The sequence below is a fragment of the Felis catus genome, chromosome E1 (assembly GCF_018350175.1).
Source record: "Felis catus isolate Fca126 chromosome E1, F.catus_Fca126_mat1.0, whole genome shotgun sequence".
NCBI classification, from domain to species: Eukaryota; Metazoa; Chordata; class Mammalia; order Carnivora; family Felidae; genus Felis; species Felis catus.
In genome coordinates this window covers 16,262,809-16,283,512 of record NC_058381.1, presented here as the reverse complement: position 1 = coordinate 16,283,512, position 20,704 = coordinate 16,262,809, and the positions used below count along the sequence as shown (strand labels likewise).

Genomic DNA, 20,704 nt, shown 5'->3' with positions numbered 1-20,704 from the left:
GGAGTATTTTCTCTGTTTGTTTGTTTTTGTTTTTCTGAGCAGAAATGAGTGTTAACATTTGGCAAATGGTTTTCTCAAATATGTTAAGATGATCATACACTTTTTTCTTCCTTAATCTATTAATATGGTGAATTACACAAATAGATTTCCTAATGTTGAACTAGGTATATATTCCTGGGATGAAATCCTATTTGGTTTGATATACAGAATCTGATATACAGGTTCAGTGGTGCACTAAACAACTTATTCACACAACAGCAAGTTGTGCAGTGCACAACCTGCACAACCAAGCATAGTGCCTCTGAGACATACTTGTTTTTTAAAAAACATTGTTAGGGGCTCCTGGGTGGCTCAGTCAGTTAAGTGTCCAACTCTTGATTTTGGCTCAGTTCATGATCTCACCAGGTTTTTGAGTTTAAGCTCCGAGAGGGTCTCTGTACTGACAGGATGGAGCTTGCCTGAGATTCTCTCTCTCCCCCTCTTTGCCACTGTCCTGCTCATGAGGGCAAAGGTGCTGTCTCTCTCAAAATAAATAAATAAACTTAAAAAAATAATAAAATCATTGCTAGATTCAATATGCTATTTAAAAATTAAGATCATTTGCATTTATGGCATAGGAAATATTGATCTATAGTTTTCTCTCTTTTGCTGTCCTTATCCAGTTTTAGTGTCAGAGTTATGGTAGTATCATGAAATTAGTTGGGTAGCTTCCCATCTGTTTCAGTGACATGGAACAGTTCATATAACATGGGCATTTTCTGTTTGTAAAGATTTAGATGCCCTTACCTTTATAGCCAACAGAATCTCATATCCAGATCTTTGCCTACTTGTCCATTTTCTTAAGGGTTAATAATTTGTTCCGTTTTCCTCTCAAACCAGTATTTGGACTTATTTTTCCTGGAAAATCAATCATTTCAAACTTCAGATCAAGTTCATGCTGTGAATTCATGCTTTAAGCTTTTCCCTCTGCTCTAAACAAAGCCATGATAGATAAAACTTTTTCTCTAATTAAAAAGGTATAGCTGTGCTTAAAAATAAGATCTACATCTCTATGAACCAGAAATGGAATAAAAGCCACTGTGTGAAAAAGGCAGCTGGGCTCTGGGTTTTGGGGAAGAGAGGATGGGACAGAAGGGACTTCTGGGTGCTAAACCACCTGGGCACTCTTCCTACTTCCTCTCTGCTAGAGTCCCAGAGAGCCGTCTGCCCCTACGTGCCCTCCTCCTCCAGGATCTACTTCTTTCCTGCACCCCACCCTACCCACTGTTTTGGTAGCAGTCCTCTCCTGGGTATGTTGTTGCCTGTGGTCTCTTCTTTCAACCTGATACCCCTATCCCCTCTTTCAGGGATTACCTAGAATTCATGGTCTTGAGAGTACCCTGTGTTAGGGTATCCTGTTACAGGTTTTGTGTTAATACATGATTTAGATCATGTCTAGAGATTTGGGTTAAGAGGGAGAGGCATATGACAAGTTTATAAAAATGGTGTAAAACAAACAAAAAAAACCCTCTACGTGTTCAATCTTCCACCTTGAAACAGAAGCCCCAAAGGAAAATTAAGTTAGAATTAAGATCTCAGTTTTATTTTATTTTTTTAATTCTTTTTTTAAAGTTTATTAATTTTTGAGAGAGACAGAGCACAAGCAGGGGTGGGACAGAGAGAGAGGGAGATACAGAATCTTGAAGCAAGCTCCAGGCTCTGAGCTGTCAGCACAGAGCCCAATGCAGGGCTTGAACTCACAAACCGTGAGATCATGGCCTGAGCCAAAGTCAGACGATTAATGGACTGAGCCACCCAGGCACCCCCAGATCTCAGTTTTAAAAATTAACATGAGTACATACCATGAATCAGTCCTTGTATTATGAATAAACATTTTTAATATAAAGATGAAAATAGTACTGAAGTCTTTGTAATAAAACATATCAGTTCTAGTCACCTATTCCCACCACTTACGCTCCTCTCTCCAGAAAGATCCTGCAGTTAACAGTTTGTTGTATTTCTAGTCCTTTTATGGCACACACACAAGTATTCATATCTAATTTGTTCATTGTTTCATTTGTTCTCACAGCCATAAGAGGTTAGTATTATTAATCCATTTTATGGATGACAAAACCAAGGCCTAAGAAAGTTGGGTAATGTGCCAAGGGATCCACAGCTAATTAGTTTGAAGCCATGTTTCTTATTTTGAAAAGGGCCAGTGCCTCTTTTTCAGGAGACAGAGGAGCGCCTGGGTAGCTTAGTCGGTAAAGCATCTGATGTCTGATTCTTGATTTCGGCTCAGGTTATGATCTCACCTTTGGTGAGTTTGAGCCCCAAGGCAGGCTCTGTGCTGACAGTGTGGAGCCTGCTTGGGATCCTCTCTCTCTCTCTCTCTCTCTCTCTCTCTCTCTCTCTCTCGGCCCCTCCCCTGCTTAATTACTCTCTCAAAATAAATAAACTCAGAGAGAGAGAGAGAGAGAGAGAGAGAGAGAGAGAGAGAGAGAGAGATGGAGGCACCAGTCTTAAGAAAAATAAATGAATGAGCCTTGCCCACTGGTGTATTTCTTACAAACCCAAAATGGTCTGAAGGAGTCTAAGGGACACTAGGGTCTTCCACTTGGCTACATTCTCCTTTAGCAGTTGTACTTTTGGAGACCTGAGTAAGCAAACCCTTGCCTGATAATTTGAATTTCAGGTAACCCTCATCTGGATTTCAGATCTTCCATTTTTGCTAGGACGTTTTAAACCCTGTGAAAAGACTTCGTTGAAGCGCTTCCAAGGAATGTTTTCGGATGCTAGGGACTGTAGTAGTTCCCCCAAGTGCCCCTGGGGGAAATCCTGGAGACCCTGACCGTGGCTCCTACCAGTAAGAGCTGGGGGAGACACCAAGAGGAAGTAGGCTGGCCTGGCGCCTAGGACAGGTGCGCCTGTGCTTTCCCGTTCTTTCCCCTTCTGCTCCTGGGATTCCCCCAGTGGATCTGACACCGAGGCCAGGAAACGGAAACTCTTTGATCTGTTTGTTTTAAAGCCTGAATAAAAGGTTGGAGCTGGTTCCTCCCGCTTTAGCCAGTGCCTCCTGGAATGTCCACTGCTTACGTCTAGTAGTTTGGCTGCAGCGTGGCCAGACCAACACACATGCCGCACCCCCTGGCCGGTCCCTTCCCACCACAGCAGGGAGAGCCTGGGCCTCCTTTCACCCCGCAAGGTGCTGAGGGGATGTAGGCAGATCCCCGGAGGGTTTCGGCATCTGCCTCCGAGCGCGAGTCAGAGAAACGAGGCCCCATCCCTGAATACATTTGCATCACAATAACTGCGTAAACCGCAGAAACCGAGGCCGCCTACCCTGCCGGGGTCCTCGAGCGTCGGGCAGCCACCCGACTTCTGATTTGATGTCGGATTAATCACGCGTGCAGGTGGAGGCAACTCTGGTCGGCAACAAGGCTTAGCCGCGGTGCTCCGTTTCAAATTTAAATGCTGCTGCGTCCTGTCACGTGACCAGGAGCCCGCGGCCCCGCCCCCATCTGGCCCCGCCCCCCAGGAGCTGTCCGGGAGCCCCGCTGGGGTCAGAGGCCCCATCCAAGAGGGCCTCCCCAGGACGTGCTTCTCACACAGGCTCATGCTGGAACTAGTAGAGGACTTAGTAGGGAGAGCTGAATTTACTATTTCTGCAGGCGTCTGGGGCCTCCTCATGTAAATAAGAGGGCCATTTGTCTTCAAACCAGTTTCCAGCCCCAGTGTTTCAAACCCTAAACCTAGCAGGCTTTCATCAAGGGTCTGTGGATTAGGAATAGATGATGATGAATCATCTTCCCTTTCCTAGCAGGATCATCAAATTTCATGCAACATTTACCAAGAGCTAATATATGAAAACATGAAAAGGGTGTTATACACTCTGGTGGGCACACCATAGCCCGAGGTCCTTCAGAAGAGGGTTGGGAAGTTGGGTTCTTCGTCCACAGGGGAAATGCCCTTAAATGTGATCTCATCATTTATGTGTGTGTGTGGGGGGGGGGGGGGGGGAGGGGAGGAATTCATATATACTAATTTCTAAGAGAATTTTTTTCTTAGTCCACCATTCTGATTTAGTGTTTACTCTGGATAATCCAAGGTTTACAATTTTAACATTTTAACATAAAATTACCCATATATCTTTTTTTTCTATGAGCACACTTAGACACTTCAGACCCATTTCCCTTTTGCCCAAGGCAGGTGCTTTATACTCGGAGTCTTGGAGAAAATTCTGTTCCTCAAGAAAGTCTATACTGAACTGACTTTTTCAGTTTCCGTTATCCTGGAAGCCTTTCAAAGACCTTTACCAGTCTAGAAGCTCCCAGGCTCTCTTAGGCCTGACAGCCCTGACTTTAAGGTGAAGGGATTATATTTTTCTAGATGGATCTTTTTCTTGCTCTAGCAGCTATGGAATAGCAAAGTATGGAGGATACACACTTCTAATAGGGATTAGGGTTGCTTTGACTGTTTTAAAAATGCTAATGAGTTAACTCTGCAATAAAGATGAGACACCTACAGAAAACAAAGGGTGTGGTTTGGCTTTGGTAACCTCAGCACATCTCACAGTATCTCTTCACTGGGTTTGCTGTACCCTTTGCGGGGGTTGGGAGCTGTTTCACTTTTTGCCTTGTTTTGGCCCTCCAGAGAGTGGTGTGTGTGCACCCACAAAGCTCAAGCAGCATAATGATGTTAGTTAACATTGCTGAGTGCGTAGCAGGCGTGGAGCAGGCACCATGGAGGGTGTCTTACATCTGTTATCCCATTTCAACCGTCACAGATGAGGCAGTTACCATTACTATCCTCATTTCACAATGAAAGAAACCAAGGTCCAGAGAGATTGAATTATGGGCACCGGGTCTTAAACCCAGGTCTTTTCTGTCTCTGGAACCCACATCCTGACCATTAAACTCTGCATCCGGAATTGCAGCAGCCCAGAAACTGGCCCCGTGACGCTATTGCTGATGTGATTGGTTTTGGATGGTCCTGCAACATGCTGGGTGCTTTTAGCAGCAGTGTTCTGGGGGAATTAGCAGGTGTCCCCACCCTCCTCCTGCACCTGGAATGGGAAGGTGGGCTAACCCAGCCCAAGAAGAGCCACTCTTGTGTGGGCAGTTCTGCTTTTGTAAAGTAATTGTCAGCTTCTCTCTTGGCCGGCAGGCCTTTGGACTCCTGAGCCAGGAAACAGGAACCTTTTGACAAGATTGGCTAAATTAATGTCTGGCCCAAGCCATGGCATTCTCCTCTAGGCTATCAACTCTTCAGTACCATGCCCCACGGATAGGGTGTCCTCCTGGGAAGCGTGCCTCAGCCCCATTGAGTATACAGGGGAATTCACCTGGGCATTGTCCCATGTCATCAGCGGTGGGGACCAGGACTGCTGCCTTGGAGTTTCACTGATTTCATCTTGGCAGTTGTGGGGGCTTCTAAAGTCAGAAATGCTTATGAAGACTGTGGCCACTGGGAGGTTTGTTGAAAATAGGACGGCCATCTCTCCCTGTTCCTTCCCCGAGCTTCCCAGTCAGAGTGCCTAGAATGTGTTGAAGGTGTGAGGAGATACTGATTGTTTCCATCTCTGCTTGCCCCAGCATGCTGTGCAGACACGGCATCTCTTGCCTGCGGCATGATGTGAAAAAATTTGATAAAGCACGTCTCTCCCCTGTTCTCCTGAGATTGGAATAGCAAACCAACCTCCATTTACTTTGTCCCTGTCACAGGTTGGGGTTTGGGTGGTGAATTCAAACCTCTCTTTGTCTTTACAGGAACCTCTGTTCCTGCACCTCCCTCCCTCCCCTCCTCCTCCTCCTCCTCAGTTTCCACCCTGGCCAATCCTAAAACTTCCTTCTAATCTCAAAGCTGTGGCCCAGCTCCATGGAAGAAAGAGTCCCCAGGTGCTATCAGGAGCAGTTCTCAGATTCCTACTGAGGACACTACAGATGAGACTATGTTTCTAGTATCCTTGGGCAGTGCTGACAAGTGGGTGATGTTCCTCCCTCCCCCAAGGAACCAGAGACATCTCGCTTGCACTGTGAGCAAAGTTGGATGATGAACTAGAGTTTCCTCCCAGCGGCTCATCTTTGTGTTTAGGGCCAAGGTGGCCTTGAGCAAGGTGAGGTCATAGTTCATCTAGACAGAACTTGTCTTGCTGGATGCAGGAGAGAATGAAAGCTGGACTGGCCACGGATCGGTGGCTGAGAAATTTGTGAGCCCATTCTGGAGAGCTGCTTTGATTATAACTCTGCAAAGACCCCCACTGTATGCATGTCCCAAAAGGCTGGAAAATGCTAATGTACATTTTACTCTTTTATTGTCTAAAAAATGTGTATTGTGGCTTCATTACTTGTAAAACAGGGGGGAAAAAGCCTGAATAAACTACTAGTTAAAAAAAACCAGACAGTCTATATGCCTCACACCTTCTATGTGGTCTTTTTGTTTTTAGTGTTTATTTATTTTTGAGAGAGAGACAGAGTGTGAGTGGGGGAGGGTCAGAGAGAGAGGGAAACACAGAATCTGAAGCAGGCTCCAAGCTGTCAGCACAGAGCCTGATGCAGGGCTCGAACTCACAGACCATGAGATTATGACCTGAGCCCAAGTCAGATGCTCAACTGAGTCACCCAGGTGCCCCCACATGGTCTTTTGATGGCATGTGAGATGTATACAAGTGAGCAGATGACAGGGTGCTAATTGCAGTGTGGCTTCTGAGCTAGCAGCTTGGGTGTTCTTCACAGCAGGATGTTGCCACAGTTCAGGTTCCCCCATTCTTCCCTGCCTCTCACAGACTTAGAAAGAACTTGTTTGCCAAAGTGTCTGTGACCCTGACTACTCCTGAACAAAGCTTCTACACCTCCACCAGCTCCCTGAGAACGAGGGTCTTCATGGGAGAGAGTGCATCGACCCTGGAATCAGGCATCTTTGCTTGCAGGGTCAGGCAGGCCAGGTGGTGTCTCAGGCTATGTTCTCCTTGGCAAGACAGATCTCTTCCTTTTGGATCCTGAAAGCCACGTTAGAAATTAGCAGAAGTGCTGCCACGGGTAGATGTGCCCATGTGTACTGACGTTGGCGTTAGTAGTCTTTGTAGGAAGTCAAGGTTCCTTGTAGGACTGGAAGGAAATGTGGCCTGCTTTGTGTGCAGCTCCATGTGTGGTCTCTGAGAGAGAACAGCAGGAAGCCAGGGGCTCCGGGGGCCAGAGCTTCTCTCTGGCTGCTTCCTCATCTGTGGTTAGTCGTGGTGGGAGGCAAATTGGATTTCTTTTACAACAGCGGCCTTTTACCTCTAGAAAAAAAAACAAAAACAAAACATACCCCAACAACAGCAAAAAACAACAAAACAAAAAACAACTCGGCTTCCCTAAGGGCCTCGCGTCCCCAAAACTAAGCCCCAGGGTGGAGGCTCTGGCCTGCAGGAGCAGCAAAAGTTCCTATTTCAGCAGCCCCTAGCGTGGCTCTGCTCCAACGGGCAGTACTGTGCATTTGCCCCAAGAGCCAGGGATCTGAGAGGCAGAGTAGGGCTGGAGCCGGGTCCAGCTGGCGTTAAGGGGAGGCACCGCCTGTGTCCTTCCTGGCCTGTATGGAGCGGTTGTCTTCTGTTCGGGCTGCTTGGCACAGAGCCCACGTGCAGGGGCCACCTCTGGGGACTGCCCTCTGGTGAAACTGAGAACCAAGTCCTGATCTCATCTGGGGCTGCACTGGTCTCCCTCCGGTGGTCCCGGTCTCCTGCAGAGAGTGGAGAAACGCGACCCACAGCTCTGGGGTCCAGGAAAGGGGCTCTTCCCAGCACCCTTCTCCCATTTGCTGGTGACTTGTGGCTACCCTCATGTGATGAGCACGTGGCTTTGTGGAGGAAAGAAACTTGCATAATCAGATAGAAATAGGAACCTGGAAAATAACTCAGTGGGCATGTAAGGGATTGGGCAATGAGTTGTCTGGAAGACTGGGCCATGGGAGGGGTGTCAGGGTGAGGAACCAGGTTTCGTCTCAGTCATGGCTAAGATCTAAGGAGGTCTCTAAGGAGGTCTCTGAGTATTCAGAGGGGTTGGGAGGCAGAGGGACAGTGTCTTCCTGTCTGCAACCTGCCAGCCTAGAAGCTGAGCATGGGGCTGACCTTGGAAGGGTCGGCCAGGGGCAGACGTCTGAAATCATTTAGCATGAGGCTGCTGCAGGTCTAAGTCCTCAACCATCCCCCTCTTCACCCCAGACCATGAGCTCAGGCCCTCTTTCCTGGTGGCTCTGGAATAGGAATGATTCTCTTAAGTGCTCCTTATAAATACTCAGCTATGCCTGGCCCAGGCAGGGCTAGGGGGCTGCCTTTGTGGGAGGGATGCCCCAGAGATTAGATGCCGCCTGCAGCATTGGAAAGTGCTCCCCCCAGATGGCACTGCAGGAGAACCAACGTTCCACAGAACTTTTACCCTTTGAGTTTCTGTGAAAAGGTTTCTCAGCAGTGCAGCGTCCTTCCTTAGGAAAGTGAATGTCTTATACCTCACCATGTGGTGCTATCTTCCCCCAGGGCCTCTAGCTTTGTTCAGAGCACAAAGAATTTTTGAGAAAGTTCTGAGTGTACTACTGGTCCTCTTCTTTAGGGCCAGGGCAGTGGAGATGTGAAAATTTAGGTGAGGCAGGATGTAGAAATGATACCTCAGTTTTCTCGACCTTGTTGTAGTAATCATTTTACAATGCATATAAGTCATCACACTGTACAGCTTAAACTTCAATCTTTTTTTTTTTACGTTTATTTATTTCAAGAGAGAGAGATTGTGCGCACTGTGAGCTGGGGAGGGGCAGAGAGAGAGCGGGAGAGAGAGAATCCCAAGAAGGCTCCGCACTGCCACTGCAGAGCCTGCTGTGGGGCTCAAACCCACAAGCCTGTGAGATCATGACCTCAGCAGAAACCACGGTCGCTTAGCTGACTGAGCCACCCGGCGCTCCTGTACACCTTAAACTTACACCATGTTATTTGTCAATTATACTCTAATAAACCTGGAAAGAAAAAAAAGTGAAAGTAGTGTGCTTGACACAGTGCCTAGAACGTACATATTGGTGAAGCCAGGACATACTGACTGAGGCTTTCAGTAACTGGATGCCTCTGCCCACAAATTCACAGGGAGGGGAGGGGAGGGGAGCCCAAAACTTTTATTGTTGGTGTTGCAGGGAAAAGGTGTCCCTTCTTTATAAAGACAGGCCCAAGAAAAGCTGCAAGTGCTGTTGTGTCCCTGAATTCATGCTGAGGGCACATATTATATTAGCAACTGCCTATATTCTCCCCAAGTCCCCCCAAAACCTTCTCTTCCAGGCATCCATTCTAATTGCCCTCTTCACCCCTATTTCTGCCTGATTACATTTCTGGATAATTGCTTATGCTTTTCTCTCCCCCCCCCCCCAAATGCACTGCCTCCCCACCTACCATTTTTGCCTGTGAAATATGAGGTGTCCTTCCGGGCCCTGGTTCAAATGACACTTCCTCTAAGAAGCATTTAGTCATTAACTCAGTTCCAACTGGTGGTCCCTCACCCCCTCCATGGCATACTGTCCACACCACTCTCTGGACCCACCAAGCACTGCCTTGCCTCTTGGAGACTTCTGGGCATGTCTCAAATCCACAATCACAAGTATCCTGGGCAAAGGCACTCAGTCTTATATAAAGCGCAGGGAATATTCAATGGGCTGATGAACAACTTTTCCAGCCCTCAAAATCCATGGGACTTCCTGAAATATTGGGGAACTGAGGGGTGGGAAAGAAGAAAGTTTTTCCCCTCTCTTAGCAGCCATTTACTGGTCATCTGCCTCTCAAGGAATCATAGGACAGCTTTCATCCCTGCATGTCAAAGTAAGGAAACCAAGGTCCAGAGAGGGAAAGGGGGTTTCTCAAGCTCACACAGCAGATTAGTGGCAGAGCCAGGGCCTGGATTCAGGGTATACTCAGTTTAGTGCTCTTTCCCTTCTGTGGAGGGAGTAGTGGGGTATTGAGGGGCAAAGACATATTCTGGGGTAGTCAGGATTACTTTGATAATTCAATGATTTAAAATTTTTTTTTAACATTTATTTATTTTTGAAAGACAGAGGAAGACAGAATGTGAGTGGGTTTGGGGCAGAGAGAGAGGGAGACACAGAATCCGAAGCAGGCTCCAGGCTCTGAGCTGTCAGCACTGAGCCCGGCGCACGGCTCGAACCCACGAACCCTGAGATCACGACCTGAGCCGAAGTCGGACACGTAACTGACTGAGCCACCCAGATGCCCTGATAAGTAAATGATTTAATACACAGAGTCCTTAGATCAGCTCTGCCACCATAAGCACCGTGTGTTTGCTGCTATCACCCTTATTATTATTATTCCTCTGCCCATCATTGACAACTACGACCTCCTCCCACCGGTCCCGTCATTTCAGGGCAGGGAGGAGCCCTGGGAATATTACCTATGCCAGTACATCCTTCCTAGGCAGCAGCTAAGAAGCTGGCGGGTAGCTTTAGAGGACTAGCCATCTGGGTTACTGACCCTAGGGGCCTAGGGTGATTTTTCTAGACCATGATAGAGCCAAGGCCCAACAAATGAAACCTTGAGTAAAAATTGGGTGTTTTGTCTCTTTCTTTCAGTGAAGGGAAAATGAAAAGGAATCTTCTTCCTTTTCTGCATGTGCCAAGTAGACTGGGCGACTCTGGCACAGTGCCTCCAGGGCTCCCTGGGCCCAGGGGCCTCCATGGCTCAGTGCAAGCAGCAGCCACAGAACCTGCTGTCTGTCTGTCTGGCCCTCTGTCAGGCAGCCTTCAGACCGTCTCAAGCTAGGTCCTTGGGAAGACAGGGTGTCCAGAGTCAGTTTCCACGTCCTTCTCCCATCACTGAGCTGAAAGCAAGATTTCTCATCTCTGATTGGAGGGACACCAAAGTAATCACCGAAACCCAGTGAGTGCCAGCGCCCGCCGACAGGCCCCCGGAACAGGGGAGTTCAGCATTGCTGCAGGCAAGTGGCATCTTGTTTCTCTGATTCCCAACTTCTGTCCCCTGCCACACAATAGGAGGGGAGACTGGACAGGTGCACACCCAGGGACTGCTTTTCTTTTCCCAGAGAAGAGCTGCAATTTGCCTCCCTCCTCTAAAACAAATGTAATTGCAAATTTGGGACGGGCCCACGAGAAGGACTCTGAGAATTGAGACCAAAGTTCCCTTAGTGGGCTGAACCATTTCTTGGTTTCTATTCCATTTCCATGTTGGAGTCTGATTGGGTAGAAAAGAGTGCAGCATTAAATGCTGGCTGCTTCGTAAGGGAGCCCTGTACATTGGGGAGTTTTTAGTTGGGATTTCATGTGAATAGTTAGGAACTAATTAGAGCAGCAATTCTCTTGCCCCAAATCTGATTCTAGGATCCTGTTGGTTTTTTTCTGAGTCTTTCCAGAGAGCGTGACCCCTCTCATGACATCCCAACCAGCCCAGACAGGTTTTTTTTTTTTTTTTTTTTTCTCTCCAGCTGGTGGAGCTGAGCTGGCTGAGGAGTCTATACTCCCTCATTCCAGAGCCTTTGTGACCAGGAACATATTTGGCCATCCATTCATTCATGTACTCATTCATTCACTGAAACCACTATTTCAGGGTGCTGGGGTTACAGTGGTGAACAAGAGAGAGGTGTTTGGAATCCTCTTGGAGGGCTCAGTCTAGCAGGAGAGACAGACACTGAGTGGTTTACAAAAGCACCAAGTAACCTGAAATGCAGGCCTCCCTAGTCTGGTGGTTAGGGAAAACTTCCTAGCAGAAGTGATATTCAAGTTAAGATCGGAGGGAAAATGAAGAAATGTCCAGGCATTTTAGCTGGAAATACCATCCTGTGCAAAAGTTCTGAAAAAGCAAGAGAGACCAGGGGACTGAAAGATGAAGCTGGAAGGAAGTAAGGGGCCAGGCCACAGGGACTTGTGTGCCACCAAAAGGATGTGGGTCTTTTTTCTGCCAGCAGTGGGAAGTGCTCTAGCTGCTGTGGGTTGCTGGGCAAGTTTTCCCTCCAATTGACCATTCTGTGTTGACGTCAGCCTCATGAGCTTGGGACTGTGTAAACTGACAGACTCAAGTCAAATGTGACCACTGTGTGGCTTGTTTTGGCTACTGCAGCCAGACTTTTGTTCTTTTCCACTCTCCCGTTGTTAGAATACATGTCACATGTGTTGGTTTCTTATGTCAGCTGCTGGCACCAGACTGTGTTCATGAGACTAAGCAGACTAGCCCAGGACAGTGCAATGAACTTGGGGAAGGAGAAATTAGGAGTTACAAGGTTTTATGACTAGAACCTCAAAGTGCCTTATGTAAAAGATGGGTGTTCTGGGTCAGTTCAGGGAGAGAAAGCCAGCGCTAGGTTGAATCATCCATGTGGGAAGGATGGCGGGGTGGTCCCTTGGGGGAAAGGGGTGACTGGTCTTCTGTGATTCTTCTCGGACACTGTCTGCTGTTCCTAACTGTCTGAGTTAGGCCGCCTACCCATCTGCCTCTCCCTTTCAAGGGTCATGACTGCCCAACACAAGCTGAGTACAGGTGTATACCCAGCTTCTGGGAAGGGGCATCCCTGGTGAAAGTGGCCCACTTCCTCTCTCCTTTTAAGATTATAAAGGTGAAATTTAGAGGACATCAAAAGGTGAAATTTAGGACATCAATGGAAGAATGATGGGGAAACGAAGAGGGGGTATGAGCTTGCCAAGAGACCATCTTCATTTTCCCCCTAACCAAATAGTGTTCTCAGCACTTTGACATAGTGTTCTCAGCACTGTTGGGGACAGACATTGTTTGGGGGAGTTCTGCATTTTGCAGGATACTTTAACGTCTCTCGCTTTAAAATGGTCCTGCAAAAAAAAAATAATAATAAAATACTCCTACACATTTGCAAATACTTCTGTGGGGCAGTACCAACTACCCCTCCCCTGATTGAGAGCCACTGTTGCAGTGTTTACAGGCACAGGATACATACACATAGCTGTGCTCCAGGCCCTGCAGCTAGCAAGCCAGGAAACTGGAAAAATCACCACCCCCCCCCCCCGCGCCCCATTTGAGAATATCTTAGAGAAGCTTTTGTCAAGTGGGGTGGTTATTCTTCCTGGGCTACTCATGGAGGTTCCTGATGTCTCCTGACCCCAAATGGAGTTCCTCCTGCCTTCCCTAGCCTCATTACTCACAATGGTAGCCTGGAGCTCAGGCAAGGTTGAGATTTGAGTACAGGCATTTCCAGGCCTCTTGTCTGGACTGTGGCCAGGGTTGGCAGGACCGTGTCTGGCGGCTGAGGTGCTGCTCTGTTGGGCCACCAGATGGCACTCGGGAGCCCCCCGCCGTCTGCCGCAGGACTGCTGGTGGCAGGAGTGACTGCAGAGGGAACTTGCCTTAAGGAGGCCTGGTCCTTAAAGAGACAGGGCCACACAACCGCAAACTTGCACGGTACCCCCAACACAAGACTCCCCTGATGACAGGCACCACTGACTAGGCTCTGATGCTCCTTTGTCGTCGCCTTCCTGAATGTCGAGCCACCGCCTCTTGGAGCCAATCTCCTTGACAGCCTGTCCTCAGCCCCTGCGGCCACTCCTGGGCCTGACAGGGACAGGGCCAGCCTGGCTGGTGGCGTCACAGCTCCTGGCAGAGCAGCACGGGGCTGGGATGCATCTGCAGAACTCTGGCTGAGAGAACCAGAAGCACAGCCAGCTTCAGCGGAATGGTGGCCACAGGAGGGCAGAGGGCCAGCCTGTGAGCTCTGACCCCAGGTGGACATGCCTCTGCTTTACTCAGAGCTGATAAGGTTGGAACCGCTGAACTTTGTCTCTGGACTTTGGGGACTTAAAGAATCCTTCAGTCTCTTCTGCTGGCTTCTTTCCAAATGCTGACGGGGATGCTGTGGTGAGTAAATTCGGAAGGGGTCTCCACACTCTACTGTTGAGCCCTCTGATCGACTCTTTAGGAAACCTCTCACGTTGACCCCTGGGGGGTGCAATCTGAGCCAAGTCGGGTGAGGAGGGCCACTTTAGCCGGGGGTTGGCATGAGACTCTCCCGAAATTGCATATGGTATAGTGCATACTTAGCGTAATCTAAGGCAGCTACTGTATCCAAGAAGCTGGGCTCGCTGTGGCCACTGGCCATGGGAGCTGGGCATGTGGGTATGTGTGGGGAGCTCCATGACTACAGGGAGTTGGATGTCACTGTGCCTTCTCCTGGCCATGCTGCTGAGGGAGGCAGCAAAGGGATGAATGCAGTTCTCTGGTTTATGTCTTGCCAGGGCTGCAGATATTTCTTACGACTCAAGCTGACACAAAACTTTGGGAGAAATAAATAATTGGGGAGGGCTTTGAGTTAATCTGTGCTATCTGTAGATCTCACTGTCATTGGCAAAGCAAGGAGGCTGGGAAGAGACAGGTCAGAAGAGGACAAAGGCCAAGCCTTCTCCCTAAGAGGTGACCCAATAGAGGCCTGGAGAATTTTCTGCTTTCCAGGCCCTAGGGGTGAGGGTGAATTTCAGAACAATAAATGCTGCTTTACTGTACCAAGGTAAAGGAAATGAAGCAAGGACCCAGAAACAGCCCTCCCACCCAAGGTCCGCTAAGAAGCAGAGTTTATAGTCTGGAAGTCATCTGCCTGATCTACCTGGGTACCCACCTACAGACTCAAAAGATGAGATGGGAAAGGTTCAAGATTGGCCCAAGGCATAGAAGCAGTGGGGTTCAGTGGGGACTGGAGTTCAGGAAACTGTCACTGGATTGATTGCATCTAGTTTATCTCCAGAGTCATCTGCCCTGTTGTAGTAGATGGGGCTTTCTTTGAAAACCAGCTCTGTTTTTGCTTAATCATTGGTGGCCCTGGAGGGGAGGCGGGGGGGCGGGGCGGGGGAGGGGCGCGTTCTGGAATGACACTGCTTTGCATTCCTCCTGTGGCTCCAGTTTCTTCCTCTCTCTTGAGTTTAGCTTCATTCTGTTCATTCATTAGTTCACTCTTATGGCAGCCCAATACAGAGATTACACACCTGGACTCTGGATTCAGCATCTCAGTTCATTTCCAAGTATTACCAGCTACTAGCTGGCCAGTGACTTAGCCTGTCTACTTCTGGGGTAGGGAGCGTAGAGCAGTGCCTATCTCATTGGCTTATTATGAGGATTAAGTGAGATAACCTACATGAAGCACATAGAGCAGGGCCCCACACTTAAGACGCACTCAGTAAATGTTAGCTGTCATTCGTTTGATTTATTCAACCCGTATTATTGAATGCCATTCTGTTGGGCTTTGGGCAGAAAGTCTGGTCTTGGGGCACAATATGATTATAGCTGCTTTACAGTCTACCCGAGTCAGTCATCCACTGGGCAGAGTGCTGTGGATACCCCAGTGAAAAAAGATGCAGTTCCAGCTTTGAAAGAGCTGATCTGGCAGTAAGGATACAAAGTCTTGGGGGTTTTTTGGCTCTCATAGTCTGACTTTTGTTTTTGTTTTTACTTTAATGTTTATTTATTTTTGAGAGAGTGTGAGTAGGGGAGGGGCGGTGGGGGGGGGACAGAGGATCTGAAGCAGGCTGTGCATTGACAGCAGCGAGCTGCTGGGCTCGAACTCACAAAACTTGAGATCATGACCTGAGCTGAAGTCAGCTGCTCACCCAACTGAGCCACCCAAGCGTTTTTGTTTTTGTTTTTAATTTGAATTCATAGGCCCTCCATCCCCACCTGTACATCCAACCTCTGCACACCGGTACCCCCTGCCAGCCCCAGCATGGGGAGAGGTGAATGGACATCCTTTTCACCAGCAGTGACCTCCAGGTGATCAAGGAAGCAGGGACTCCTGGAGCCTTCCTGTTGTGCACAGTGGAGCAGGATTTGCTAACAGTGAGGAGGCAAGAAAAGTGGAGATACCCAGTTTTGGCTGTAAGCACAGTCACCCTTTTTCCATCCTGGCTGAGTGGCTGGTAGAATCCAGTGTTGGTTGTTGTGAAGGCAGTGAGTGGCACACCTGGGAATTAAGGGCAAGGCCGCTGACCTTCAGAATGGGATATATCTCCTTCCCACTCAGCCTCTCATCATCAGCCCAGCACTACGGGCAAGGCAACCGACCCTTAAGTCCCCCTTAAATCAACGGGTGGTGAGGCAGGAGCAGGTGGTCACCAAGGGAGGTGGGGAATTGAGGACAGCCTACCTGCAAAGGTGGGGAGTGTTCACTCAAAAGCCTAGACAGAGAATGGTTAGCGTGGGCTGCGAGGTGAGGTGCGTTGAGTGCTGATTCAGTGCCTTGGGGTACTCAGGCAGGTCTGCACTTCGCTGAATCAGGGCAGTCTGCGCACAGGAAAGCCCCTCCGCCACTCTGAGAGATTGGGGTTGTTGGCAGAGCACTTAACCTTTGGCACAATGCAGATGAGAACGATTATTTAACTCCTTCCTTACTAGGAAGTTGGATTGGGTCTCTCCAAATTCCTCCCCCATCCTTAGTGCCAGGAATCTGGAGACTTCTGTTCCGGTCTCAAAACACCCTGGTGCTCAAAGACCCACACACCTGTCTCCAAGCCAAGAGTCGGGCTGTGTGGTGTTAACCACCTACTGGAAGCCACCAGAAAAGGCATCAAGGGCATCTTGAGGTAACTACCCTTTCCCAGGACACGTGTATGAAACTGTGTGTGCAGATGGAGGAGGGCTGGAAGGGTTTACTTAGCTGCTCAGTGCCTCAGGTTTCTCATCTAGAAAATGGAGGGAACAGAGAGGACATTGAGGTTCGCAGTGAGATAATCTTGTAAGCAAAGCACTAAGATCCAAGCCGGGTGTACCGCAGACATTCTCTGTTAATTATTAGAAGTGTTCCTCCAAGATTCCTCTCTCCCTGTACCCTATATTGTGTTCTGGAGCGGGAGGTCCAGGACAGGATTGGACAGAATGTAGGAGAAAAGCAAACTATGGCAACGCTAAGGAGAGCAACTGTAACATTTTAGCTTGAAAATGCTGAAAATAGCGTGTTCAAGCCTTTGTAGATAAAAATGTAAAATGTATGCAAATGTATGTGTCTCACGCAGAAACATACATCTATGGCCTCCTCGCAGTCAGTTTCCGGATATGGCCATCAGGAAAACCCCTGCTGATACAGAGAGGGCCCAGGCTGCCTTGATGGTGGTAGTGGTTATTGGGGAGAGGGCAGTGCTGCTGCTTCCCTGGGCTGAGCTCCTGTTTCTAGCTTTCTTCTGGGTTCTGTGCCTTCTGAGACTTCCACGTGGGAAGAAGAGAGGCTCTGGGCCCCTCTCTGCTCCTCCACCCTCACCATCCTCCCTCCGGTTCCTCTGAGAACTCATTTGCTTCCTCTCCCATCCTGGCTCTATTTCTGGAGCATCTCATTGGAGATGCACAGCCCCCTCTCTGCCAAGCTCCAGGTGCCTACTCGGCCCTCCCAGTCTTGTGTGCAAGTCAGGGATGGTGGGAGGGTGACAGCTGAGCAGGGAGGGGCCGCAGGAGACGGAGGCAGAGTCTGAGCCAGGAGGGTTGGGAAGGGGGAAGGCTGAGTGGATGCAGGGAGGGGCCAGCCTTACCTCAGAGTTGAAAAACACCCACTGCAGCCACCTGTGGAGGCTTTTCACACCCTTCCCCTGCACCTTCCCGGGGGTTCACCTGACCTGCTGTGAGTTGGAGGCCTCTACCCAAGCAGCTGCCGGAACTGGCTGCAGGCTTCCTTTCAGCATTACGGGTGAGGGTCTGCTTCTCTCCTCAAAAGAACTAGATCTGTGCTTGTTTGGAATGATGAGGAAGGAGGCCTGCCCCCATGTGGATGGGTCCCAGTAGAGCTGGGTCCCTTGAAGGCTTTGCCTGTCAGCTGCTTGATGATGGGGGCTGAGGGGTGGGGAGGGTGTGCTCCACTATCAGAGACCTCACTATTTGAGGTAAAACTAGCATAAATGGCCCAGCGCAGGGTTCCCTTGGTGGGCCCACTGCTTCGCTTCTCTTGGGTTCTGGAGAGGAGATTCAGCGCCCCCTGCCCTTGCCCACCCTAGCCTGGTCCCTCCTCCAGGGTCCCACAGGACCGCATCTGCAGCAAAGTTGCCTTGGGTCCCATAGAATTGGCACCTAGGAGGCCTAAAGCCCTCCGCCACCACCCCCTCCCCCAACCTCTCCACTGCTCTTGCGAGGTCTTAGAAGGAATTTTACTTCCTCAGGTTTTGTTCTCAGAGGCATCTTGACCCCAGACTTCCCTCAGCTTGCATGTGATTATATATACAAGGTATGCCTCCTGGGCTGCGGCTGTAGATCCCCAAAAAAGTCTCCCGGGGACCCCAGGGAAGACCCTGGAGGCTCTCCTGCCCGCAGTTGGTCCTCCACTGCCCCTACTCAACCCCCAGCCTCCCGCCTTTCTCCAGCCGCCGCCCTCTGGTGTGTAGGGCCCGAACTGCCCGGCTTTTAGGTCACGGGTGTTGAAACAGATGAGGTTGTTAAGGTTTGGAAGGAAAGAGTTCCCGCGCGGCCGAGGCTTTCCGCGGGCGGGCGGGACATTAACCCCGTCAGCGCCGTCCCCCAGGCTTGTCTAGGGGAGGGGCCTGACGGCCGCACCGGCCCCAGAAACTGCGCTTGGAGATCCTGGGGTGTCAGGTGATGTCACCCCTGCGGGGCCCATAGGTCTCCCCGCGGCACTTAGTCTGCGGGTTGCCAGAATTCGGCTGAGCGCATTGAGGGGAAGAAGCGGAGCCTGGGCCTGCACCGCAGCCCGGAGACCCCCGCGGGACCACTCCTCCGTCACGGGCTGGAGCCCCTCGCGTCTGGGCGTCCGTGGGGACTGGGGCTGCTCCCCGCACCCCCGACCGGGTCTGGAGGCGTGCTGCGGCGGGGGAGGGGGCGCGGAAGCCTCGCGCCGATTGGTCGCGGCCCCCGCCCCCCGCCCCTGGCCGCGGCGCAGCCCCCGGGAAGTTGCTAGTCTGCGGGCGCGCTGCGGGGCCGCCGCTCGGGGATCCGCAGCGGGGCTCGCCGAGGCCACTGCGGCCGGAAGGGCTCCCGGGGGCGCTCGCCTGCCCTCGCCCGCCCTCCCCTCCTCTCCCGGCAGCTCCGGCTCCTCCCTGCTACCTGTTTCCCTGCCTGCCCCCGCCTCCACCCCGCGCCCGGCAACTTCGGCCTCCCGGGCTGGCCGCCCCTCCCGGCTCCCCGCCGGCCCGCCCGCCCGCCGCCCGCGCCCTCCCTCCTTTGTTGTGCGATGAGGGTCGGGTTTCCGATCTGACGGAGCCGCCGCCGCCGCCGCGCCGAGCCGCGGGCATGGAGCCGCTCAGCCACCGGGGCCTGCCGCGCCTGTCCTGGATCGACACCCTCTACAGCAGTACGTGTGCGCTCGGGCCGGGGAGGCCGGGCGGGAACGGGCCGCGGCGCCCCGACGGCCCCGGGGCGCGACCGCCGGGCTTGTCTGGGGAGCCCGGCGCGGGCAGGGGGCTGCGGGCGCCGCCGGCCGGGTGCCAGCGGGCCGGGAGGCGGGGAAGAGGCGTGGGTCCCCCGCCATCGGCCGCAGATGGGGTCCCCAGAGCGGACTTGGAGAGGGTGGGGGGCCGGTGGACCGACGGGGCTTGGAGAGCTGTGTCACCCATTTCCCACCTGTTGTGTAACTGAGCACTCCCCAGCCCCCAGGAAGGAGAGACCTTGTAGGGGGCTCCCTCCGCTTCCCGACTGACGGCTCCTTCTGTCCACGCTGAAGCAGAAAGGCCATTTTGGCAAAGTCCTTGGCGCCTGAGTTTGTCACCTCGGGGACATCCTGGGGTGTTGTGTGTTTTGGGGTGGAGGTGGGGTCGGGTGGGAGGGTCTGTAGGGGCGGATCTCCATGGGGGCCATTTGGATTGAAGGAGCTGAAAACCTCGGGCTCAGCAGTCTTTCCTGCCAGCTTCATCGCCACCCCCACCCTCACCACCCCCCAAAAAAGAAAAGAAAAGAAAAAAAAAAAAAAAACCTCGGCTTTTCCACCCCCTCATTCCCAAATCTGCTTCGATCATGTGATTGCTCTTGCACTGCCGCTGGGGATGTGTAACTGATCACTCGTACATTCTGGGGGCTCCCCGTGAGCGCCCCCACTTTACACCCTGCCTTGCTTAGGTGACTAAAAGCCCTGCGCTTCTCTCCACCCTCCCTTGAGACATCTTCCCCAGAGCTTTCAGTGATTTAAGAAGAGGGTCCTGCAGGCCCCTGAAGAAGCCAGTGAGTGGATTTTGCCCTCTCTGAGCACTTCAGTGGGACCCTCCCACTCTCTTGCTACGTCTCCTAGCCCAGAGTCCTGAGGCTGGGGGGGGGGGGGCAGGGGTTGGGGGAGGCAAGCTCAGTTTCTGGACATTGGATGCCATGGGACAAGGACATTTTTAAGGGTTAACCTGGCTCCGATACCTTGTTGACGGTTATATGGGTGAAGAGAGGAATAGACAGGGATGGTGCCTTGAACCCCCAAGGCTCTGCCCTGGAGGCCCCTCGGTACTCAGTATCCAGCGTCTGACCTCTGTATCCCCTTGGGTCCCCATCATTCCCCTCACCTTCTTCTCCTCCCTCTTCTCCCTCCTCCTCCCCCTCCATCCTCTTTTCCTTCCTCCGCCCCCCCCCCCACCCCCCCTCCATAGGAGCTCTCCTTGTGATGGTTCATTCCACTTTGGCTTTTCAACATCAAAGGGGCAAAGCCAGATCCCCTGGGTGTCAGTCTTGCACCAAGCCCAGCCACTCCATCTGCTCCTTCCCCTGCAGAGGCCAGCATCCGTTGGGTGAAGGTCAGGGCCCATGGCTGTGTGGCGTGTGTATGCACGTGTGTCT

At 51.2% G+C, this 20,704-nt stretch overlaps 1 protein-coding gene across 7 annotated transcripts in view; it reads left to right on the top strand.

Annotated features, from left to right (window-relative positions):
• The window catches only part of ABR (ABR activator of RhoGEF and GTPase), a 183,172-nt gene that overhangs the window by 25,649 nt on the left and 136,819 nt on the right, over positions 1-20,704 (top strand). The window contains exon 1 of one of the 7 annotated variants that reach the window (XM_023243681.2): positions 19,107-19,244. The exons of the other annotated variants lie outside the window; for them this stretch is intronic. Within the exon in view, the coding sequence (XP_023099449.1) occupies positions 19,184-19,244 (61 nt within the window). The 5' untranslated portion in view covers positions 19,107-19,183. Of the gene's footprint in view, positions 1-19,106; positions 19,245-20,704 lie in introns of those variants that run through there. 7 annotated transcript variants of the gene reach the window in all.